Raw genomic sequence first — 26,204 nt, forward strand, 5'->3', positions numbered from 1 at the left:
GTTTATTTCGCTTGTTAACACTACCGGTTACATATTGAAAATGAAAACTGAAAAAATTTGATAATTGATGAGTGTTTGTGAAGCATTTTGGGAAACAACAGTTAAAAAAAATGGTCTGTGTTCATTTTAATGAAAGTGAAAGAGCTACCTTCTGACAATAACAACATACTTCAGCTAGCGGCATCGAACGGCTTTTACAACAAATACACGAAACCACACACAATTAGCCGTGTTTAGGTAGTACAAACAACCGCTCCCTTTTGGTATAATAAAGTCAAACTTGAGATGAAATGTGACAGAAGAGAATATACTGTACTTACGTCGTGTCGCCGAGTTCCTCCATGATAAACAGCGCCACATAAGAAAGGGGTGAGGTGGGAGGAGTTGAAGGAGGGGGGGTGAGCGAAGCGGTAACTCACCATGACTAAGCATTGTGTTAGGGCCTCCCCCTCCCCTTCACAATAAGAGTGTCCACACCATGTCCTCAGTTGACATAAGCTCGCGCTCAATGGCGTCAAGTCAATAAATGCTTTTATTGAGAAGGTAAGGTATAATTTTTAGACCCGCGAAGCTCTGAACGCGCAAAAGTGGATCCGCGAACTAGCGAGGTTCCACTGTATCACGTGATTTATGAGCACCAAGAATGTTAAATCACACCATTCCGTTGTGACGCTGGGAATTGTGGTACCGCTTTGATCCAGCAGAGGGTACCAAGACAGTTTTTTTTTTTTTTAAAAAGCTATGTTAATTTTTTATATACTGTACTACATTTTGAACATTGCATTATTTACAAAGAAAATTGACACTGAAGTCTCAACTTTGTAATGTTTGACTGTTTCATCATGAAACAAAGTTAACAATTTTCAAGGGTACAGACAGAAATAGAATACAGTAAAAAGAATCACAAAATTAAAAAAGTAATAATGACACGTTTGACTCTACCAAAGGGGCAAATTCTTGAGCACAGATTCATCAATTATAAAATTAAATTTAGTTGCAGCCTTAGTGCGCCTTATAATCCAGTGCACCTGATATACCAGAAAATACAGATAATATCATTGGAAATGCATGTTTAAATTAAGTGAAACTTCATGTAGTAACTGTTCTGCCTTTGAGACACCCAGAGTGGTCTTTGAGCATCCTCTTGTGGTTTACATGTTAATTTTTTGTTGCTAAACTGAACAAAGAGATTTGTTTATGGTAACGTTTTGTACTCACACTCCTCTTTGAATTGTTGTAAATGATACTGCATATGATAACTGTTCTCCCCTTGAGAAACTTACCATGGTCTTTGATTGCCCTCTTGTAGTTACCATGTCAATTGTTTGTTGCTAAAATTAATTAAATGATTTTAGTTGAGAAAACCAGATGTCAAAATGTTAATCTATTCTAAAATAAAAAAAAACGTCCCTTTTTGAAGGGACGGTTTGTAATATTTAGTGCCTTCTAGTGGTACAAAAAAAACTTTTATTCAGCAAAAAAACAAAAACAAATATTGATTAGAATACTAGGCAAAAATACATGAACTATTATACCAATGTGAATTAAAAAAAAAAAAGCAATCAAGAAATGTATAACCACACTTAGGTTGCCACCATGTTTGTCTGGCATCCAGCCTCCACGCTGTGCTCTCGCTGGCCCTTGCTTGCACCAAACAACACAGTGCCATCTAGTGGTCAAATATTACACACTGGGACTTCAGATGTTTTTATTTCTTATGCTACCCTAGCTTTTACTGTAGTTTTAATTCCATGTGCCTTATAGACGAAAAATAAATCATTAAAGACCATTTTGAGGGGGGGGGGCCTTATAGTTTGGTGTGCCTTTTAGTGTGGAAAATACAGTAAAGGTTTTCCCTTTCCTGCAATTCCATCATTTCCCCAACAACATTTATTGTTGTTGGAAGTACACTAGTAAAGGATTTTATAATTTTGACTATAAAGGATTTTACATGATTGACTACAAGTTACATAAATTTAGTTTAATGCAATAAAGATATTTACTGACTGCTTTGATTCAATGTACAATGAAAGGTCAGGGCAGGCATAAGTGGTGGCAGATGTTGTTTACAGGACGAGAAGTACTTCTGATAACAACGTTTGGGAGTGCGGTGTGAGATTGTGGAGCCTGCCCATGGGAGGAGACAAGACACCATCATGCGGGGAGAAGATGGCCAATAAGAGAAAGCTAAAGCTAGTTGTAGATGACACATAGCAAATTGGAGAAGGGTGGGATGTCTTTGATTTGTTTGTTGAAATGTATAAATGATCCTGGAAAGATCGAGGGTGGGATGGGGGTGTGGGGAGCAAGCCATCTCCTGTGAAATACACTTAGTTCTGCTGTTAGGAATAATAAACCCACCCCCGTGTGGAAATGTCGACCTTCCTGGTCATTTTCCTCTCAAGAAACGAGCGCACATAATTGTTGGATGAATGTTGGATGAAACTCTATAGCATACGAATAACCTAAACTTCTTATATGTAATAACTTGTGAAGCCCTCAGAGACTATTTGTGATTAAGGGCTATGCAAATAAAAATGACTTGACATGTAGGTCGTGTTTGGTTAATGGAGTCAGATAACTAATTCGAACAATTTGGTAAACGGTACATTTTGATAGTTTGATAGTTAATTCCCAACACTAGGTTCCCAGCTAAACGATTCATGACCAGAACTCCAGTGAGGCTTCCATGCATGGAACGGACCGTACCATCAAAGCCTTTAGTTTACGTTTCCATTTGTTTTAAGTTGACATGCAAGCCCTTCAATAGTAATGAGCGGATGCGAGAAAATGAAAAATGGACAGTGCACTGACAAGATTGGCAAGGTAACAGAACGATCATGACAATAATTAGCAGCCGAGTTGCTGGTAGCTTTAATTACGTTTTCAAAGAGAGCTAATTATATGATGATACACAAGTGTGGCCCCCATCGGCGGACTTTAACAAGCTCATAAATAATTTTTGCTTATTTGTTGATGAAAGAAGTCGAGGTGTCGCATTTTTTAGCAAGCATAAGCCAATTAACAACCTTGGTGTCACTCTTGTCCCAAGAGTCCCGCCGACATGAGTTTTAAATACCTTTTATCAAACTTTAAAAATACAAATTATATAATTTTGTTTTCATTCTTGCCTTTTGAATTTCCTGAAACATATCGGGTCTAGACACTGAATCAGCAGATACTTTAAAACAAATCCATCATTATTTTTCCTCCTGGCCCAGCCTCTCTGCAAAATGCAAGAAACCCACAGTTTAAAAACAATTGCCCACCCCTGCACTATTAGTTCCTATAGGGCGAACTGTTTAATTTATTCTTTAAGAATTGAGCTTCAATAACTCACTCCTGGAAGATGCATGCTGCCTTCAAAATTGCTTGTGAAACTGAAACACAACAAAAAGTATCCACAATTTGATCGCATAAAGTGTTAAAGAATACATTAATGTTTGTTTTTCTGCACAGGTTATGTGCGGTTGCCGAAGTAACAGCTACATATTACTGTTATTTTTGTTGTTCTAATACTGTAATATTCAAGGGTAGAATAATTTGCATGTTAATGCTCTATTGAGGTTGTGCACAAAGATTTTCTCTTCCAGTAGGGTGTTATAATCATTATTGAGGAATGGTATTTAATTCCAGAAATAATCAATCCTCCTGGTTCAAGCTTTGGATTTATTTGTCCCCCTTTCACCCAGTGAATCATTTGAACACTTCCTTAAAAGCTTGCACTTCCCTCAAGTAGGATTGTTGTAAATAGAAGTGTAATATCCTTTATATTGCCCCCAGGAATGTCCCCTGAATACACACAATCACTGCTATTTACATGTTGTAAATATTTGTTTACCACTGACAAAAGGCAGTTTTTTTTCTTTCTGAAACACACCAAAACAATGGGGAATTATTACTCAAAAATACAATGACAGCATTGTGATACATTAAAAATCCTGCAAGTCTATATGAATATCCCACTTTATTTAGACATATAAAAAACAAGACACTGCAATATGATAAAATGTTTAAAGAGGATAGAAAATCCAGACTTCGAAAAAGAACATGGCGTGTTAAACACATTTCCAAAAATGATCCTGATCATCATCTCCGGTATAAGGCATCACATGGTCTGTGACTTTGTCAAAAGAATGCATAGTAATTACGCAGCACAAGGGGTTAAATTGCATTAAAATAATACATTTTAAAGGGAGTAGCTCCGGTTCATTTTCAGTCTTCTTGTGTACCGATAATTACTAGTATAATCATTCACTCTTAGGGAAACCACCCTGAACATTCAGGAAGTTGGGCTTCCTTCAATTCACTCTCACACGAATGGAAAGGTTTGACCCTACTTACGTGAATAACATTCCTGCCGGTTTTGCACTGTAGCTGCCGTACCGTAATGGGTTCTGCCAAATTGAATAAAAGGTGTGCTACGATGATTTCAACAGGAACTGGCCTTGAGGTTGCAATCGTTCAGGATGGATGCGATTGACGGCGCTTCGTAAACGCTGTCGTCATCGTCTGAGCTGAGCACAGACGAATCCAAAGCGGGACGCATGGTAGTTTTGCTTTTTCGTCTGCAAGACAAAATTATTCATTTCAGTTCAATTTCAACCGTTTCCAATGCAGCCTCCTGCATACCTTCCTGAATTTCTACGAGGGTATTATTTTTGCCCTGGCCACTGGTGCTTTTGTAGATCTAGAGCAGGGGTCGGCAACCTATGACACTATGAGAGGTTAACCAGTGGCACGCGAGCGCATGGCAAAATAATAATGATTATATTTAAAAATGCGCATTTTTACCGGGAATTTAGACATTTTCAGTTGCGCGCCGTGTTATTTAGAGGCTTTACGTTATCGTCCCTCCTCTGCTTCGTGTGTCAGTGCGTGTTTGCGCGGCGCCTCACAGAGGAGAGATCCATGTTTTAACCGAGCCAACAAAACACACGCACGCGATAAATGAACGAATCATGATGGCTCCTCGAGCGAAAAAAATCTCGTTCCTTCCAGCCAGCATGGACAGACAAATGAGGCTTTGTGCAAAAAATGACCGTGTTGTTTAGTGCATTATGCCTCGAGAGCGTTGTACCTCGCACAGCAAGTGTTAAACGTCATTACGAGACGAAACATGAACTTGAATTCAAGGATGAGTCTGTCAAGGCGGAGACATTAAAACGCGCAGTGTCCAGTTACGGCAAACAAACACAGACCCTGAAGACCTTTGTCACTGCTAAAAACGCCACCACTGAAGCAAGCTATCACATTGCTCACTGCATAGCAAAGCACAGAAAATCATTTACAGATGGTGAATATTTTAAAGAAACGTGTGTGCGTGTATGAAAATGTTGTGCAAGTCAGTGATCTTAGTGTGGCACACTGATTTACAAGTAAATTTGAAAGTGGCACTAAAAAAACCGAAAAGGTTGCTGAGCCCTGATCTAGTGTGTTTTGTTGAAATTATGGCTTTTAGAGAAACTTGAAATTGAATAAGATTTGCGTATATGTGATGTGTGATGATCAAGTTGTTTACAACTCAGACCGCAACGTTATTGGTGCACAGCCAGACACAGGCAGAAAAGGGACGGGGCGACTGTATAGCTAATCACAATGCATGATCTAAAAAGTAGCGAAACTGCAATAAGTAGACCACGATACAGCAAGGGATTACTGTAATGGTAGCAAAAATTGGTCTACTCTCTATCACTTAAAATGAGGATATTGTGATTGTGCGGGCTTCTTAATTTTAGTTGGTGACAGGACATTGAGTTTTATTTTGAGAGTGTTTTTGTTAAACTCCTATGTAAATGTTAATGCCATTTTATATAATATTGACTTCTGTGCTAGGTTAGGATTGAAAGCTGCGGACACAGTCCAAAAACAAGTGTCTTAATCGCGGCACAATGTGTTACCTTTTTGTGCTAGACATTTTCATCGGTTATTTTTTAAAATGTGACAAATGGAATTCATTTTAATGGCTGCAGCTTCAAATCCAGTGCAGCTTGCCTAAACACAAAGAGTTTCTTCCTTTAATTTTCACAGCTTGGAATGATGTGCGCACTGTAAATCCAGAATTCACAGTAGGATGATTAATCTGGAGATAGTTCCACTTTAAATAACAGGATTTGGATTTATGTTTTTATTTGATAGGGTATGCAAATATTTTTAAAAATGATCAATGTTAATGCACCCCTAAGATCCTCCAAAAACAAGTACTGTAATGAAGTAATAAATTCCCTGTTTGGAGCTTGCTTTTGGGTGTGTAATCCTAGAATTGACGCTCTCTGCTGGGCATAACGAGAAACTACATATAAAATGTGACCCATCAATGGCCCTTGGGGCTCTCTTGAGTAATGTAACAATTTTGGAACGTGCTAAAAGGTCTCAAGCACGATTTGAAATAAATCAAACATACTGAAAACGTTTTTCAGGTGTGTTTAGGGTGTGTCTGGGAGATGGCGTCATTCGCATGTGGTTTTATTTCTCTTGATGTAAAGAGCGAGAGTATTGTTCTGGTTCACACACCCTGATTGTAGCATTTTTTGGGAGGTTAGTTAAAGTATTCAAAAATGTTGGGCCTACTTAAGTTCTGTTTCCAAAGCGGTGACACGCGATTGTAAGGCTTCTTTCAGCTCCATCTGTTCTTCCATGTCTCTCTGAGCCTTTCTTCTCAGCGTGTCAATCCTCTCCATTTCAGTCTCGCCCTCGTCCACTTGTCTCTTCAAAGCCTTGACTTTTAAAGAAAGCTGCGAAGCCACAGGACACATGAGCATATAGCGGTCTGTGACAAAAATTTTGTAAAATCATGAAAATGCACGGACCTGATCCCTCTGTTCATTGTGCGCTTCTCTTTCCTCATCCAGTAACAAATTCAACTCTTTAAGCTTCCTCTCCAGACGGCGCTGGGATGCCAAAAGCGAGTTCTTTTCCCTTTAGAAGAAGAGAAACTAGTTATGAGGTAGTATAGACCATTTTCCTCTGCACACGAAACAAGAACAAACTGAGCATGTCCAATGTGTATGAAAACAAGCCTGTATAGTTATTTCAAGGAATGAAAATAAATGATTGAACTTTTGTTTTTTCACGAAAATCTTTGGGTCAATATTTATCTGGGAAATAATGGCAAAAACTGATGCTATAAAATGCAAAAAGGCATAAGATGAAGACAAGAAATAATGTATGGCATCCAATTCAGGGGTTACCCTTCCTACTGCCCGAAGATAGATGGGCCCCAGCACCCCAATTGAGGAAAAGCGGTGCTGATAATGAATGGATGGGATTATTGTAAATTTCTTATACATTTGTTACAAAATTAAACTCTGAACAATAAAGGGATCCTACCTAGTCACCTCAATACACTTGGGGGCCTATGTTTTTATTTTTAATACACGGCATAAAATAAATTACTACTACATAAAATGTTACTCTTCTTCTTATTTTAAAAAATAGCTATAAAACATACACTAAAACAAGCAACATTTCTGATATAGCGAATGGTAATTTATGTTTTATTTTAAGACCATTTTCTTTAGAAATATTCCACACAATATTTAAACTTAGCAAAATTATCTAGAACGCATATTTCAAAGTCAAGGCCCGTGGGCCAAATGGCTTTCATTAGCCTCTGAGATGATGATTTATTATTGTATCAAACACCAGCAATTGTTCGATTCGTTCACTGTAGGTTACTTCTCCTTAAACTTTATTTCATTTAAATTTAGTGAATTATAAAAACTTGCCATTTTTTTCCCCTTTAAAGTGATTTCACCCCACTTTTGTCTATACGTGTCTGAGACACTGATTTGCTTCTCAACAGTCTGACAGCCCATCGAGAACATTAAGGAGTTAATAAAGTTTAACTGACCTAACTGACTGTTTTGTCGACGTACTGTCACGCCTTATAACCTCGTGGTCTTTATGTATAGAAAATAGAAGACAAAAGACTATTTTTTGGGGTGCGCCTTATAACCCGGTGCGCCTTATAGTGCAGAAAATACGGTAGTAAAAAAATAAATAAACTTTAGCATACATCCACATTTTTTCCTGATTGATTTATTTTCTTCTTTTTACCTGTCTTCTGTGTGGAGACGTTCCTCAAGCTCCTGGATTTTGCTCTCCAGCTGAGAGGCCCCTGCTGAGGAACGAGACTGGCCCTCCATGTCGGCGACACGCCCCCTTAACTCCTTGAGCTGTAGTGACACAACCAAACGAGTCAAATGACACACAAATCAACAAATATACGATAAATGTTCATGCAAATTACATGTCTCTCCATGGCGTTTTTGTCCAACTCAAGGTCCTGTTTGGACGAGCGCTCCTGCATGAGTTCAGAACGCAGCTGCTCAATCTGGTCTCTGCTTCTGGACACACGCTCAGTCATCATCTCTGTGCTGCTCCTCTCCTCTTCAAGGTCCAACTCAAAGCGCTTCAACTTGTCCTGAATAGGAGGAGGATACATCTCTACTACGGTTGTTCTTTGTTGTGTGTTGCTACATTATTCCTCTACTCATTTAATTGCAGGTCATGTATTACAATGTCCTCTTAACTCCTGAGGAAGACTCCTACATCACTCACGTTGAAACATATAATGATCCGTGGGAAAGTTTAAATTTACATAAAAGTACAACTGAATACATTTATGGTCAAGCTTATATACACATATTTGGTTGTGTCCCCAGTAGCGAATGTCCGGCAGCGCTTAGGGAACAGGGCGTGGCTTACACAGGAAGAAAAATGTAACACAAAATCAAGTTTTGGTAGTTTTATTTGTAAAATAAAGCAAAACACCATGCCTGGAGAAATAAAAACGTCTTGGACTATACCAAAGTATTGAGAAGGAAATCATTGAGTGGTTTAAAGCACAGAGACAAAATTGACATTGAGCAAATGTGTTTGTTTGCAAGCTCTTAAGATTGTGCTAGCCAAGAAGTATGACGGCGTCACTGGTTCCAAAGGTCAGTGTACACATTTTATTCCAATAATTGTATTGTATGGCCATTTTAAAGCACTTTAAGGGGGTCGACTTCAATGCGAGTATATACAGTAATTTTTAACAAGATGGTTACTTTCGGGGTAATAAGCAAGTTTTCGGTGTCAGTAATCTGAGGGATAACTGAGTTACTTTTTAAATGAAGAAAGTAGAAACTAACTAATTGCTATTTTTAACACTGTTCATAAAGTAGTTGGGGTCAAATATGTTCTACTGAAATCGTAAGCTTGAGGGCCACATATGGCTTTATCCCACTAGTGCTGTTTATATTCACTTTGTTATTCCACTTGCATGCTTCGTTCCCCTCACATCCCAAAAACAGAAACAAACAGATGCACATATTTTACCTCCAAGATACGAATCTCCCTGGTCTTCTCGTTGAGGCTGTTCTTGTCTGCCTCGCTCGCTGCCTCGAGGTGGCGCAGTCTGTTGGTGAGCATCTCTTTATCCAGCTGGTGGTTGTCCCTCTCCTCGCATGCCAGGAGGAGCTCCTTCTTTTGTCGTGACAGCTGCACAGAATCTCGGTCACGTTAGGCACGGTCATGCCAAACTCACTGCTCATCACGCTTTAACTCTTTGTGTTGGCAGCCCACCTCCTCCTCCATGTGCCACAGATTTGCACGACTTCTGTCTAGTTCGGTTTGAGCGTCGCTACCGTGACGCTGCACTTCCTCCATTTCCTTGCGTGCCCGTTCCCGCTGCTCCTCTAGTTGAACCTTGAGACTCTGAGCCTCACCTCTTGAGGAAATGGTGAGGGACTCAAACTGACAGCGAGACAAGAGAGTAAAAGAGAGGGCAAATCATGAAAAATAGGATTTTTTGGGGCGTTTTATGTTTACTTGTGTTTTTTGTCCAAAGACTAACAGTACTCTAATATACCCCATACTGCCAAATATAACAAGAGCAATTATGTGATAAATTTTAATATGTCCTAATATATTTGAATATAGAACAAGAAACACGACACCTCTATTTTATTACAATTGCAAAAGGGAAAACTTTACTGGACATGAGCCCACGTCTTTTATAACACATTTTTGTGGCTTAGACCCAAGAAGGATGTGGCAGGCACTGAAAAAGATCACAATCTTCAAGGGCCACAAACTGGTGACTGTTGAGGCTAATGCTTCACTGGCAGAGGACTTAAATCATTTCTTTGCTCGCTTTGATGTTGGCAAGTTGCGAGCAGCCACACCAAAGCCACTAGGAACCAGCAATAGCACACTGGTACTTCAGTGAGCAAACCCCAGGAAGGCATCTGGCCCGTATAGAGTACCAGGGAGGTCTTTGTAAACATCTTTAAGCAGTCCCTAACACAGGCCACCATTCCACCCTGCCTAAAGTCCTCCACCATCACCCCTATCCCAAAAAAGCCATCAGTGGTCGGCTTAAATGACTACATGCCTGTTGCACTTAAACTTGTGGTCAAGAAGTCCTTTCAAAGGTTGTTCCAACACATCCAAGGTTCCCAACCGCTCACACTGAATCCTTGTCAGTTTGTCTACAGTACAAACTACTCCACTGATGAAGCAATAAACACCGCTCTTCATTCTGCGCTGGGGCATTTAAAAAAATGCAGGAACTGTCAGAATGCTCTTCCTGGATTTCAGCTCTGCGTTCAACACCATCGTCCCAGAGATTCTGGTGGAGAAACTCTTCCAACAGGGGCTCACCTCCTTCATATGCAGCTGGATTATGGATTTGACTGCAGGCTGTGAAACTTGACCGCCACGTCTCTTCCACCCTGACGCTAAGCACTGGATTCCCCAAGGATGTGTGCTGAGCCCTCTTCTGTTAACCTTGTATACCTCGGACTGTTCACAAACCCACCCCACAAACAAGAGTGTGAAGTTTGCTGACGACACCACCTCGGTGGGACTCGTCTCAGATGGGGATGAAAAGCCATATAGGAAGGAGCTGGAGGTGATGACGTGGTGTTCCAGAAATAAACTAATACTCAACACCACGAAATCCAAGGAAATTACACTTGATTTCAGGAGGACACGCACAATCCTAGGAGATTTAATAAAAGGGCTCCATGTTTGGATATTTAGAACAGATTGGAATTTTCTTATCATGGAATTTCCTTACAGCCTTTCCTGTTCTCCTTACAGGTCAAAATTTATTGTTGTCTTTTCTCCTTATTGTAAGTGTCTACTAAAATATAGACTTTTCAGTGGGTATATAATAAATAATTGTGCTTTACAATTTTTTAAATTGAGAGCAGATAAAGGTTTATGAAGGATTATGGAGGGCTGGGGATTGATGTTAAACCATTGCTGTTTTATGAAAATAAGATTGAAATATTTATATATTCATCCCACCCCACAACCAATTTCTTCTTACCTCCTTGTTGATTTTCTCCAGCGCTCTCTCCTGCTGTCCTTTGAGCGCATCCATCTGGCTGATAGTTTGTTTGAGGGTTTCTTTATCTTTCTCAGCATCTTCCACACGCCTGCCGAGTTCACGGTTCTCTTGTGTGAGGCGGGAGACTGTTCGTTTTGCCTCATCCAGTTCTGTTCGCAAGCCTCTGACTTCATTGTGGAGAGCGAGCTCGGTCTCAGAGCTCTGTGCATTGCTTGTAAGCAGTTGTGCCTGAAGACACAGCGGTCTGAATACGTGCAATCTTTAACACATATTTTAGTCTTCGAAATAGGCTCGTACCTCTAACCGAGATAGTTTGTCTTTGAGACGTGTTTGGGATTCAGTTTGTTCCTTTTGGGCATCTTCTGATGACTGAAGGTCAGCCTGGGATCGACTCAGACAGGCTTTGCTGGCTTCCAGTTCTTTCTCAGCTAAAGACAGTTTTTCTTTGACCTGGCTGGCCTCTGTTTGTGCTTCGCTGAGCTTCTGTTCCAGTTCTGAAACAGTAACTGGGTCTGGGAGCTTTCGGACGGAATAACAAGCGAACAATATAAAAATGCACAAGATTTGTACATGTGTAAATGAATGCAATCCAACAAACCTTTTTGTTTTTCTCCTGGGCTTTGGCAAGGTCCTCCTTGGACTTTTGCAATTGATTCTTCAGCCGGTCAATCTCGTATTTTAGTTCTGCCTCTTGCTCTTGGTGAGACTTTTTTACAGAGATGGTCTCCATCACCTTTTTGTCGAATTCTATCTTCTGTTTCTCCAACTCTGACTTGACCTTCTTTAGATCAGCGTTGCGTCGCTCAAGCTCCTGCAAAATATTATCAACATAATGCTTGTATTACTCTTGATATTGCTGTGAAACTCAGCATGTGTAAGCATGCTCTTGCACCTGGTTTAGAGTTTGTGTCAGGTTGGGGTCAGGTATCTTCTGTTTGATAGTGTTCATTTTGTCTTGAAATTCCTTGAGCTCCTCCTCACACTCTTCTTTCTCTAGTCGAATTTGCAAGAGTCTGAAAAGTGAAACTGTAAACTCAATCCAAAGTTATTATTTTATATTAGAATATTTGAGATAATAGTCTTGAATGATAATTTGTTTGGGTTTTTTTTATACTTAAAATACAAAAAAACAGTTAATGACCAGAGATCATGAAAAACAGAAGCAAGAATAGGATTTGCTTCAGTATGAAAGGAGCCAAAATAAGTTAAGACAGTCATGAAATTTGGATTTTATACAATGGCTACCAATTTCTGTATCTACAAAAAAACAAGCACAACTAGATAGATAGATACTTTATTCATCCCCACAGGGAATCTTGCATTGTATATCAAGGGTGCTAAGAGTCTTTTTAACAAAGCGAACAACAAATACAGAGTGAGTATGAGATAAGAGAAAAGATGAATACAAAAATTAAAACCTGGGTACGAGCGTATGATAAAAACAATTTTTTTTTTAAAACAAATTCACAATTTATCCAAACTTACGCTTGTTTGGTAGAACGAAGTTCATCCCTGGTATTGTGAAACTGCTCCATCCAGTGGGTACTCTCGTCCCTACAGTCTTCCAATTGCTGCTGGAGAGTGCGAACTGAGGAGTTGACTCGCAAACGCTCAGCTTCAATCCCAGCGTGAGACTGACAGGAAAGATTGAAGAACATTGTTTTATGTGACAAGCAAAAAAGGTATAACTTACTGATGACAGGTTCTCGATTGCATTTTTCTTTTTAAAAGAACAAATCAAATATTTGAGCTGCATATGCCATACTTGGAGGACTGAGACTTGGGCTTTCCTTGAGATCCAGGGTGCCCTCCATCTAATCCTAAGAGGGTCCAAAGAGTGTACCTGAGACACCTGCTCCATGCTGCTCCTCAGTTTCTCCATGTCGACTCTGTACTGCTCTCGGAGTGTTTCGATTTCCTTGTCGTGCGTTGCCACCTCGTCCTTCAGTGCTCCCTTCAGCGCAGTCAGCTCCCTCTCTCGCAACCGCACTGTGTCCTCCAGCTTCTGCTTCAAATGACAGACCTCCATCATCTCTGCCTCCAGAGTCGCCACTTCCTGCATACATCCCAACATGAGGACAAATCTCAAGACCTTGCATTAGGGTGACTTCTCGGTTTGATGTGTTATACCGTCTTGTTGCCATTTTCTCTTCTTAGTTCATCTTGGAGCTCTGCCAGCTGGTCCTCCATGGCTCTGGCACGGGCCTCTGCATTCTCTCTTTCTATTCGCAACTGAGTCAGTCTGCGAGAGAAGATATTTTGTATGTGATAATTACTATGGGAAAACAATACTGTAGCTGTATCAAGATAACATAGTATTTAAAAGTATTGCACTTTTACATTCATCTCATACAGTTCCATTTTTTGTAAAACTTATCCATAATCAGGTTCAGTGACATACTATGCATGGTGTTATCAAAAATTATAATGCAGCTCTTCTCGGGGACCAATTGAGGCTATATGTGATCATGTCCATCAATCATACAATCCTTTACCTTCTCTGACTATGTACTGTATGTATGTGTGAATAATTAGGTTCTCACTCAGACTGCGTTTCACTGAGCTCTTTCTTCTTCCGGCCCAACGTTTCCTCCAGTTGCACATTAGCATCCAAGCAGGACTCCAGCTCATCTTTCAAAGCTTTATCGGATCGGTTAAGGGAGCCCTGCACGCAAGCACAGATGAGAAATTAATGAGGACGCTAGACCAAATTGGCTTCCAAGCGTAAACAATATGTCTGTAACAAATGTTAAAGCTGCTAGAAATTAGATTCGATGTGTAAAAGGGATTAAGTCATTATGGGCTATAAGAGATTAAGAAATGCCCAATGTCTTTGAGACAATATTCAATGAGTGATTTCTGAGCTAAACTCTGTGTGTGCTTGCATGTGTGTACATCTGACCAGTGCTGTGGTTTTAATGGATTAATCCAAGGATTAATTTGAAGCTCACTCCACAGTACATCAAGCCCTCTTGATTGTTAAAAAGGCATAAACCCCTTCAAGCAGAGTTCCATGCAAAACATCATTCCTCTCAGAGTGGCTCTTGGGATTTCATGGGGGCCTGCATGAGTGTCTTCAAGTGGGTGTGCTTCACCTACCCTGCGTTCCTCCTGCAGGGCACTCTGCAGCTCCGTTACTTTCCTCTCGAGCTCCCTTTTTTCTCTAATTAGGTCCAAGGACCCGTCTTTGTGCTGATAAAAATAAATATGCAAGGACTTCAGAACTATGTGCAGAGTTTACAAAAGCATCAATGTGTGAAAGAAGACCTTAAGGTTCTGAATCCTCTGACAGATAATTTTGACTTTGTGCTTAATAGCAACATCACTCTCATTGGTCCTGGGGAAAAAAAGAGAAAAGAAAAAAATGGAGCATGAGAAGAAATACATCTTATCCATCACATGTATTACTAGGGTTGCAGGGGTTCTGGAGCCCATTCCAGACGTCTTCCGGCAATGGGCAGGGGACGCACCCTGAACAGGTTGCCAGCCTGTCACAGGGCACACAGATACACACAAGCATTCACACGTTCACTCGCTATGGACAATTTGGACGAACGAAAGCCCATGGGGACAACATGCAAACCTCACAAAGGGAGGCTGGAAGGTGAACTGTGGGGCAGACGTGCTTACCACTCAGAGGCTGGTAAAAAATATTTTATGTTCTAGATTTTTCCTGGCAAAAATAAAATACCTAGATAACAAAACACAGCCCCAGACGTAATTGTATTTCGCTGGGTTGCAAATTTACATAAGAATGAATGATCGTAGAAGAACTTAAAAAGAAAATGTAAAAAAAGATTGGAGAACAATGGAAAAAGAGAAAGAAGGCAGAGAGAAAAGCTTCAGGTAGATAGAAAGAAGGAATGATGGGAAGTAATTGTTGGAAGATGGAAGTTGTCAAAAGACGAATGAATGAAAGCAGGAAATTACACTTATTTTTAACAGGTGAGAAGGATAACATTGTTTACCCTTCTCTGAGGATGCTATAAACAGTCTGCATGATCTGCTCCTCTTCTCTGCTCATCTCTGCACTTTGGTCTAGCAAAAGGTCAGGTGTCACCTTAAGACAAGAGAAGACAACTATTTGAAATAAGATGTTTGGCACTGAATCAAAACGTATCCTTAGTCACTCTTACTCGAGGCTCTGTCTCCACGGCAGCATATTTGTCCATGGATTGCTGTTGATGAGCAGAGCGTGCGGAAACATTAGAAGTATTATGGCTGCGTCCCGGGCTGTTGTGACTTGAGGGTGAAACATAGTGGCTGGCGCCAGTACGAGCGTGCACAGCTCGAGAATCGTGGGAAGGCAATGAGCCTTGCTGCTGACCTCTGCTCTTGCCGTCGTCAAACCTGTTTACCACCTGGTTGATAGAGGGTGCCAGTCGAGGAGTGCTTGAGAAGTTCTGTGTCTCGCTCAGCGAACTTGCTGAGCCATTCAGTTTCGCCTCGTATGAACCGTCCCACAAATTGTGAGCCGGCTCCCGTTCTCCTCTCACTCCCAACCCGCTATCCAGATTGCCATAGCTGCCAGATTTTCCGTCCCCTGGAGGTCTAGACAGCTGAAAATCCTGATCGCCGGCCCCTCCTTCCCCGTCTCTATCCAAGAGTGATCCGTGGGATTGGGCCCGACGCAGCCCCCCTCCATCATCTGCCTCCTGCACCGCTAGCTCGCCCTTGTCTCTCTTGCGAGGAAGGCTACTGTAGCCAGGATTGAACTGAGTCCTGAGCTGAACCCCATACGAGTCCCCCTTCTTGCCGTCCTTCAAGACAACGTACGGCTGTCCGGCTATGCCCTGAACCCGGACCGCCACGCCATACTTGGAGGACTGAGACTTGGGCTTTCCTTGAGATCCAGGGTGCCCTCCATCTAATCCTCGGGGATCATGGAGGTCTTTGATGAAGCGGATCTGGACGCCGTGGTCCACTGGAGTCCTCCGCCCAGAGGATGAGGTGTTCATGGTGTCCACACTGGATAGATCACAAATTGGAATTTGAACAACTTCGAAACCAGATTATTGAAGTGGATTAAAAATATTTTACACAAAACAATAGAATATCACAGAGGAATATCAATGTCCACAATGCAGCTATAGTTGCAAATTACCGAATTACACATTTTTTTTCTGGGTAAAAATATGCTGATGACATCCCTATTAGACCAGAGTCTTGCTAAATCTTGTTAAAGCTCAGTTTGCAAGTATCAGGGGAATAACTTTTTAAGGTCTCAGGAAAAGAGCATGAAAATAGGAAAACAACACAGGTGAGGGACTTTGTGAGACATCATCAGTTACTCGAACATTACTACAGATGTACAAATCTTCATTTTTTGTTTTTTAACTTTTTCATTTTATTTTAGCTTTTTAACTTTGTTTATGTCACGGTCTTTTTAGAGATGGGATGCTTCTTCTGAGGTGTCCTTGATAAGTTAAAAGTAGAACATTTTCTCCAATGAGCATGTGTTAACAATGCTCAACTGAGTTCAAAGAGTCCTTATATTTTGATTCCACTGCGCCTACAGTATATGCGTTTGGCTTACATTTAGCAAAGCTTTTTGGGCCGTGGAACACATTAGGTAAGAGGTTGTTTTTTTTTTTTTTTTTTTTTTTTACAAATCAATAAATGTGTACAACTGTATAAAATATTATACTAAATGAATGGCCTTCACAAAGATTATTATTTGACCAGTTTGACCTGTATAAGCATAATAATAATCGCCTCCATTATGCAGGCGATCACACATTTAACTTAAATAGATTGACCGTAACCTTTGGCAATTTACTACTAGACACTAGATAAATCCCTTAATCCTATAAATGTCAAACTTTGCCAGTCAAACAGCAGCCAAAAGATACAAAGTTCACACACAATAACACTCGCATTTGTGGACTTTGTACTTGGCGGGCCACATTAGTGATTAACCTAAGCGCACACACCCTGGTATCACTTTCGCCTGAGCAGAGCATACAAGCTGCATTCTATACCAATCCCTCACTTTGGTTCTCCTTCACAAAAGAGAAAATGACGTTTTTTTATACTCTGTTGCTCATTTGTCCACCTCTCAATTTCCTTAAAATATTTTGGATGAATGTTATGAATGTGTCACTCAGCAGATTTACAAAGTCGTCCTCACTTTCGCACACCTTGTACGCGGACTGAGCATCAAAACTCAAGTTAAATAAGTTTTTTGCGGACTTTCATGCTCACCTTCTCCAGCTCTTGCTTTCAAACTAAAAGACTCAAACTGAAATGTATCAAAATTTAGAAGAGATGTCCACTTCTGTGTTTAATGATACTCAACTCACTGACTCAAGTCACAACAGGAAGTAACAATCACATCTTTGTTAGGCACACACAGACCCGGCTGCTACAAAATGCTTACACAGAAACACCTTTGGGAATGTGAATGAGGGCATAACAATGACGGTGCTTTCCCATGTCGGGATGAGACTTTTCACCCAGAAAGTTTTTTTTAGTCCGCACATTTAAAATAAAAGTATTTGACATCATTTCGATCAACAAATGTAAAAATAAGTGGGAGGTATTACACAGTACTTCTTTCACAAAGCCATGTACTCTAGATTGCAGCGTATCTGCAACCATCATGGCAATGGAAAGAGCAACAGCAAATAAGGGGTATGCTAATTAAATATAAACACACACAAATGAAATGACAGTCACTTAAAAGTATATTTTAAAGACCTCAATAAGAAACTACAGTGTCAACTACAGTCGTGCGTGATGTCCAATCATAACAGCTATTGACATTGCATAATTTTACAAAAACTTTGACAGGAAGGAAAAGTTTGTGAAATTGTACAAAACACTTTTGAGAATATCTAAGTGGTGTTGAGTGATTTTGTCTCATCACCTTTAGTGCACAGTTAGTCAATTTCTTTTTCGCCCCGTGGGAGCTGCAGAGGAAGCGGCGTCGCTTCACATTTGTGCAGCCGAGCACGAATTCTGCAGAACGGGCCGTCTTTGCAGCAAGGTCGAACAAACGTTATTGAACGCTGACCGACGGAGTAAACATGCTTCAGAAGACAGACTGTGAGCTGCTCGTCTGAGGCAATTATGCTCTCAGAAGTTTAGGGGGTTCAAAGTTAAAACACAGAGATGACAGATATAAATGCGCATTGTCCAATTTATGACATTGAGGTGAAACTGCTCACAGAGGGACAAGGGCAAGCGGCGGGGGGGACTCATCTTATTGTCCGGCGGATGTGGGGCAGAAAACAAGGGCAATAATTCTGAGAATGTCAAAACAAGAGATCCCCCTCCTCCCTGTTCCATTCTCGTTCATTCACCTTTTCTTCTGTTGGCTATCTCGCGACAACAACAGGGGTCTTTGTTTACAGATCTGTCATTTTGAGAATAAGCTAGGGCTGCAAATAACGATTATTTTCATAATCAAAAAATCTCTTGATTTTTTTATTTTCTATTAATCAGTGAATCGGATTTCTTAAAGACATTTTTAATCTCCTTATTCAAATGTTCAAGTTTTGTGCAGATAGAAATATAATGCACAAAACAACAGATTATTTTGTAGTATAAAAGAACAAAAACAATCCAAATGTTTGTCAATCAACAAAAATACATACAAATGTGTGCTATACACCCGCAAATATGTAAGATATTTTTTTCTTACCACCTATAATATAATATATTTGGACATATCATACAAAACAAAAAAGAAAGAGCAATAAAAATCATTTTATGTGTAGCATTTTTTTAATTTAAATGTTCTGCATTTATATAGCGCTTTTCAAGTCAATGAAGACCTCCCAAAGCGCTTTACAATATGCTTCACACTTACCCATTCACACACACTAACATACCGATAGAAGCGTCAGCCATGCAAGGCAATTACCTGGTTATCTGAGGCATTAGGGATTCAGTGTCTTGCCCAAGGACACTTTGACATACAACATAGAGGAGTCGGGAATCAAACCTGCGACCTCTTAAAAATATAAACCCACTTTTTAAAATTTTGTCAACAATTTGTTAAAAATTCCCAATATGAAAAGGATATATAATATGCTTAAGAAAATTAGAGTTAAACATGTCATTATTATTTTTTCTTTTATTTATTTTATCTACTTATTTTCTGGGGGTTTTTCTCTGTACTTTTACAGCACTTTTTGTTCCCTTGAGAATTGTTAACTTTGTTTCATGTTGAAACAGTAAAACATTACAAAGTTGAAACTTTCATGGCACTTGTGTTTGTGATGTAATCTTTAATAAAAAAAAAAAAAGATTAAAACATGTAACATTTCTTTTTTGTAATAAAAACAGTCTTGGCACCTGCTGCCAGAGTAAAGAGGAACTTTAACTCTCGGCGTCACAACAGAATGGTGTGCACTCTTATTTGCTGGATTTAACGTACTTAGTGGCTCATAAATCATGTGATTCGACAAATTGATTATCTAATTAGTTGCTAACGCTTTTAATAATCTGTTTTAGTCGTTTTATCAAAGAGTTGCTGCAGTCCTAGAATAGCCAACGTATTTTCATGGCCTCTATACAATTTGACAGTGTTAAGAGACGGTAAACTCGGATCGAAGGGGATGGCTGGACTGACAGACATCTAAAAAATATAAAACAAACTTTCGGTCCTAATCCCTATATAGTCATTGAGCTGGTCTGATGCAAGTTAAATGTTGAAACTATTGCCCATTTAAAATGTCTACCAAGTGCCAAATAAAATGAAAAAACTTCTCCCGCTGATGCCAGAACCGGTCGCTCTTGACGCGCTCCCAGATTAGACTTGATCACATTCTTCTTGGTTTAAGATGCGGAAACACGTGATTGTGTAATTTAAAAAGGTGTGGGTTTAAAACAAAACCACACTGTCGTTTATTCAAGTGACGCCTCCGAAACGTCATGCTAATGAGTCACTTGTTGCTTGCTGGTAGCAAGAGAAAAGGTGAGAAGCATATCAGCTATTCAACGGAAAATTAGATTGAAACATCGGCAAATCGGTTGACTACTGAACTGTTTAGAAATGCACTGGTAGATAAATATCAATCGCTCACTAACTTCCTGAAACTAACTCGCTTCTAATTTACCGTCCACAACAAACAGCCATTTATTCCTGTACAAAAGCCAATTACAGTGATTGGCACAGACAGAGACCTTCACTGTAACCAGTAAGTACACAAACACAATTGAAGAAGTGCACGGAGTTCTCTTTTGTTACATTCCACAACACTCACGAGTGTGTGTGTGTGTGTGTGTGTGTTAATGACATAGATTTATAAAACTGCTTGGGCACTTCAACACCTACTGATAACCAATGAGGACTTTACCTTCACTGCCAGAAAAAATACCGATACTCTTCCCACTCTTCATTGGTCAGATATGAAACATTTATTAGTGCAGTGATTATACAGAATGAAAAACGGTTTTCCCACAAAATGGACAATTAAGCATTTAGGACGTTGGGTTTTGGGCTCACATTCTGTCTGTCCAGGCATAATTTGGTCAAAATATAAATGTCTAAAATTGGGTTGTGTTTAGCCCATCTAACATGTATCAGATTGAGTTTTAAAAATATTTATTGTATGTACCCTGTCCAAAGTTGTTAAGTAATAAAGACGTCTTTGGGACATCATTTTAGCACTTTTTCAACCTGTTCCTGCTGTATCCAAGGTGTTTATCAACCTCAAAAACGAATAACAGATAAGCTGTGAGATTTCCTTTCTCCAAAATATAAATGATCTATATATCTATTTATCTATCTACCCTGGTCATATCCCTCGAGAGGGGTGACCGACAGCAAGACAAACACATACAAAAATAAATAAAATGAAAAAAGGGAAAAAGTAGCAAAAAACACACACAAAGATTTTTGGACCATGCCCAACCCAAATGCCCAAACACCTCGGCACCCAAGTTGGTCATGCTTTCGTCCCTCCAGATGAAACAGGACACAAGAAAGCGGCCATATCACTCGGGTCAGGGTGACACAACACACTCTTCTGTTCAACAGCAGGGCCCGACAGCTTTCACTGGTTTACCCCTCCCGCGTCATACGGGTGAAATATAAATGATAACGTACTTTTGAAACAGTTTGGACATAATTAAAAACAAAACTATACAGATGAAATAAATATTACTCGTGAGTTCAAGTGACAGACGGGAGACAACTCGCGAAAGTGGGTTTGAATAACCTGTTTTGGATAAAATCCAAGTGGTTTGTTTAAGACAATATTTAGTCCAGTGATAGACATGTAAAAAGTAAAAGTTGCTAACTAAATGAAGACGTCTTTTGGACAGAGCCTTGGGTTCTTTTAAACTAGTTTTTGCTGCGTGGGTTGTGTAGAGTGTTTTTTTAACCTAAACCAAAATTAACGTTTCTAGCTTTCTCTTTTCCCAAATGTTGTTATTGTGTTATTTTAAACCGTTTTACGCAATAAAAAACAAAAGAAAAATAATACATCACAAATCAAACAAATCTCAAAAAGGTAGGGACGCAACTAGCCAAAGGGGGTTAGAAAACATTTTGATTTTTTTGGTAAAGTCTGTATGAACTGTTATAGACATTATTTAGTCCATAACTGGACGTCTAAAATTGGGTTGTGTTTAGCCAAACCAATGTGGACAAAGTTGTGTAAACAAAAAGAGTTGTCTTTGTGTTTACTTTGTCTAAAGTGGTCCAAATTAAGCCCCAATGAAGTCTTTGATTAAATAAGGACATCTTTTGGACGGAATCTTGGCATCTTTTTGACGTCACTTTAAGTAGTTTTTGTTGGGTGGGTTGTGTCTAAAGTGTTATTAAAACTCAAAAAAGGTGAGTTGATTTTCTCTGAGTCTATAATGTTGTTCTTGTTGTGTTATTTTAAACAGGTACAGACAATTATTAGACCAAAATAATATAAATAAATAATACAGATAAGAGAGAGTGGCAACAACTAGTTTGAAAACCTAGTGTTTTGTTTTGTTTTTATGTTGCTAAAATCCGTACAATCTGTTTTAGGCGTGATCTAGTAGATACCTTGTAAAATTGGTTTGTGTTTGGCCCATTCGATGTGGACCAAATTGAATCTAAAATAATTGTTGTTCTGTTTACATTGTTTTAGGTGGACCAAATTAAACCAACCCCAAAAGTCGTGAATAAGATGAAGACATATTTTTGACGTCAATTCAACCAGTTTTGCAGGGTGAGTTGTGTCAAAAGTTTTTTTTTTAAACCTCTGAAAAAGTGAATTGCTAGTTCACTTGGCTTTTAAGGTTGATTGTGTGTTATTTTAAACAGTTTTTACGTAAGAGCAAAAAAAAAAAATAATGGCAAAAATAATGTAAATCAAATAAATATTTCATGAGTTTAAGTGAGAGCAGGGACACAACTAGCCAAAGGGGTTAGAAAACCTTTAAGGATTTTTTTTCGTTAGAATCGGTGCAATCTGTTTTAGACAAAATTTAATTCATAACAGGACGTCTAAAATTGGATTGTGTTTGGCCCATTCAAAGTGGACCAAATTCAATCCAAAATAATCGTTCTGTTTACATTATCTATGGTGGTCCAAATTAATCCAACCCCAAAAGTCATGAATTAGATGAAGACATCTTTTTGACGTCTTTTCAACCAGTTTTTGCTGGGTGAGTTGTGTCTAAAGTTTTTTTTTAAACCTCATAAAAAGTGATTTGTTAATTTTCTCTTTGCCTTTAATGGTGTGTTAGTTTAAACAGTTTAGACTCAATAATAATTGCAAAAGAATGTAAAATCAAATAAATACTACATATGGGTTTTCTCCCTATGTTCCGGTCCGGAGCCTTAGCTCTGAAAATGCTGCTCTATTAGTGATCCCAAGAGCCAAGAAGAGATCCACAGGTTCCCGAGCTTTCTCCATTCGGACCCCGGTGCTGTGGAATGCTCTTCCCCCTGAGATTCGATCTGCAACCTCAGTGGAAATGTTTAACTCTAAGCTTAAAACACACTTCTATTCTATGGTATATGAATCACCTATATTTTAGGTTGACAATATCTGTGTATTATTTGCCCTCATGTAGGTTTTAGATCAGGGGATGGTGTCATAATAGTCTGTGGTTTGTGATAATCTGTGGTCTGTGCAGCCCTTTGAGACTCATTGTGATTGTGTTAGCCCATTCAACGTGGACCAAGTTGATTCTAAAATACCAGGCGTTGTTCTGTTTACATTGTCTAAGGTGGTCCAGATTAAGCCCCCCACCCCAAATGAAATGATCTGATCTACATTTTTATATAGCGCTTTTCAAGTCAAGACTTCCCAAAGCGCTTTACAGTGTGCTTCACATTTCCCAATAGCGGCCGTGAAGCCATGTAAGGCGCTAACCTGCTTATTAGCGGCATTAGGGGTTCAGTGTCTTACCCAAGGACAGTTCGACATGTAACACGGAGGAGCCGGGATTCGAACTGCGATCTCTTGATCCCAAGACGAGCGCTCTACCTCCTGAGCCCCAAATTTCGTGAATTCGATGAAGACATCATTTGGACGGAACTTTGACGTATTTTTTTAAGTATTTTCAGCCATTTTTTTCCGGATGGATCGTGTTTAACCTTAGATAAACCACGGGGCTTCATTTTCCAAAGTGAAAAAAGGGTTCTTGGGTTCTCCAGGGTTTAAGTGTTTAAAACCTCAGAAAATGAGTTTTTTAATACTTTTAAGCGTTTTTGTAGTGATATATTTGAGCAGTTATGACTTAATTGAAAAAATAAATTAAAAAAATCACAAATTCAAAACATTTTAAACGGGAGTTTATGCGACAGATGGACACAAGTTTCCAAAGCGGAGTTGAAACCTCTTCTAAATCGCGTTAGCTGACACACATAGCGATAAAAAGTGACCTAAAAATACGATAAAAGTTATAAACAGTTTAATAGTAGAAACGCTCGAGAAAACAAAAGTAAAAATAGTGACCCGCCGTTCTTGACAGCTCTTCTGCTCTACTACTTGGCAATGAACGTCACCTAATTAAAAAAAAACAAGAAAAAGTTACCTCGTATTCTTGCCGCGTTCCCTGCTCATCCTCACCCCAGTTGTTGTTCTCCAGGTTGAAAATAAATTGAATTATCAAGCGTTTTCGTCCAAAAAGACGAACGAAAGAGACACAAATTGACGTTGAAAGAAGTTCATTGTCCAGCGTCGGGAGCAACCTGTTACCTTCGCTCGGGATGGAAAGATTCCGCCCAGCTTCTCCGGAAGAAGCCTTCTGATTGGGGAATAGGTTCAAGTGAGAGGCGGAGCCTTGTGTGTAAACCAGGCATTCAATTGGACACATTTCGAAGTCAATCATTTGAACTGATTTATTCTATTATAGTCATGTACTCTGATTTAGACGTTGATAGGGACAATTGATAATTAATTTTCTGAACAGACAATAAAATAAAATGCCAGAAAATAACAGTTTTCATATTTTCACATAACTGTACTAAAAAGGCCGATTAATCACTGTACATTTCCCTTTTATACCAGAGGATGGCGCAATTATTTACTTTGTCTACAGGGACGCTCCATTTCAAGCGCAAGTCATTTTTAGTTTTTGTTACACTTTTCTTTAAATAAAACATAAACTAGTGGGATGTCCAATAAGTACTATTTTATTTTGCAAAATAATACGAAACGCCAAAACATTTTCAACTGAGAAATGATTCTAATGTCATAGCATTGTTTTTCGAAATGCACCTATGACTTCTACATGCACAACCTTGCAAATATTGCCCATATATTTGTTTTCCTCCTTTTTCTTATAACGTTGTTATTAATGACAAAAATACTGTTCTATTCTATTGTATTCTATTCTATTCGATTCTATTCTCTCATCTCATTAGCTGCACCGCTTATCCTCAGTAGGGTCGCGGGGGTGCTGAAGCCCACCCCAGCAATCATCGGGCAGAGAGCAGGGGATACCCTGAACTGGAGAGACAGACAACTCGCTCGCTCATTCACATCTAGGGACAATTTGGACCGGCCAATCTACCTGAAATGCATGTCTTTGGAATGTGGGAGGAAACCGGAGAGCCCGGAGGAAACCCACGCGAGCACGGGGAGAACATACAAACTCCGCACAGGAAGTCCGGTGGCTGGATTTGAACCCACACAGGAAGTTCTATAGACCTTAGAACTGTGCCGCACACGCGCTAACCACTGCGCCGCCGTGCTGCCCCTATTCTATTCTATTTTATTCTATTCTATTATATTCTATTCTATCCTCATCTCATTAGCCGTACCGCTTATCCTCATTAGGGTCGCAGGGGGGCTGGAGCCCATCCCAGCCATCTCTGGGCAGTGGGCAGAGGACACCCTGAACTGGTTGCCAGCCAATCGCAGGGCACACGGGAACAGACAACTCACTCGCTCATTCACACCTAGGGACAATTTGGACCAATTCACCTGAAATGCATGTTTTTGGAATGTGGGAGGAAACCGGAGAGCCCGGAGGAAACCCACGCAGAACATACAAACTCCGCACAGTAAGGCCGGTAGCTGGATTTGAACCCACGCAGGAGGTTCCCACGACCTCAGAAATGTGCCACACACGCGCTAACCACTGCGCCGCCGTGCTGCCCCTATTCTGTCCTATTCTATTCTATTCTATTCTATTCTATTCTATTCTATTCTATTCTATTCTATTCTATTCTATTCTATAATGGCTACAAAGTATTGAAAATGTTGCAAGAGTTTTAAATACAACACATCATTTTATAAATGTGTTTTTGTTTGAAATCCCTGGACTGTGTCAAGAAAGCATTACACTTGATACATTGATTTTTGGGAACTTTCATTTTTATTATTTCATTATTAGGGCAATGTAAAATTCACCTAGGTTTATGCATAAAAATAAATATTTGCAAATACATTACCAAGGTTAAACACTTGCATTT

General features: G+C 39.6%; 1 protein-coding gene across 1 annotated transcript; it reads right to left on the minus strand.

The window, feature by feature from the left end:
• Positions 1-4,207: 4,207 nt before the first annotated feature.
• cgna (cingulin a) lies at positions 4,208-24,504 on the minus strand. Its single transcript, XM_088327380.1, has 20 exons — positions 24,320-24,504; positions 15,481-16,312; positions 15,313-15,404; positions 14,612-14,681; positions 14,444-14,536; positions 13,888-14,009; positions 13,475-13,586; positions 13,188-13,400; positions 12,830-12,978; positions 12,237-12,357; positions 11,943-12,155; positions 11,642-11,863; positions 11,324-11,572; positions 9,571-9,741; positions 9,325-9,486; positions 8,252-8,425; positions 8,059-8,177; positions 6,810-6,918; positions 6,571-6,734; positions 4,208-4,568 (listed from the first exon to the last, which is right to left on the minus strand). The coding sequence occupies exons 1-20, from the start codon at positions 24,346-24,348 to the stop codon at positions 4,433-4,435; spliced, it is 3,552 nt and encodes a 1,183-aa protein (XP_088183506.1). The 5' UTR covers positions 24,349-24,504; the 3' UTR covers positions 4,208-4,432.
• Positions 24,505-26,204: the final 1,700 nt, after the last annotated feature.

Source organism: Urocampus carinirostris, chromosome 2, assembly GCF_059441175.1.
Source record: "Urocampus carinirostris isolate Australia breed hairy pipefish chromosome 2, RoL_Ucar_1.0, whole genome shotgun sequence".
In the NCBI taxonomy this organism is placed as follows: domain Eukaryota; kingdom Metazoa; phylum Chordata; class Actinopteri; order Syngnathiformes; family Syngnathidae; genus Urocampus; species Urocampus carinirostris.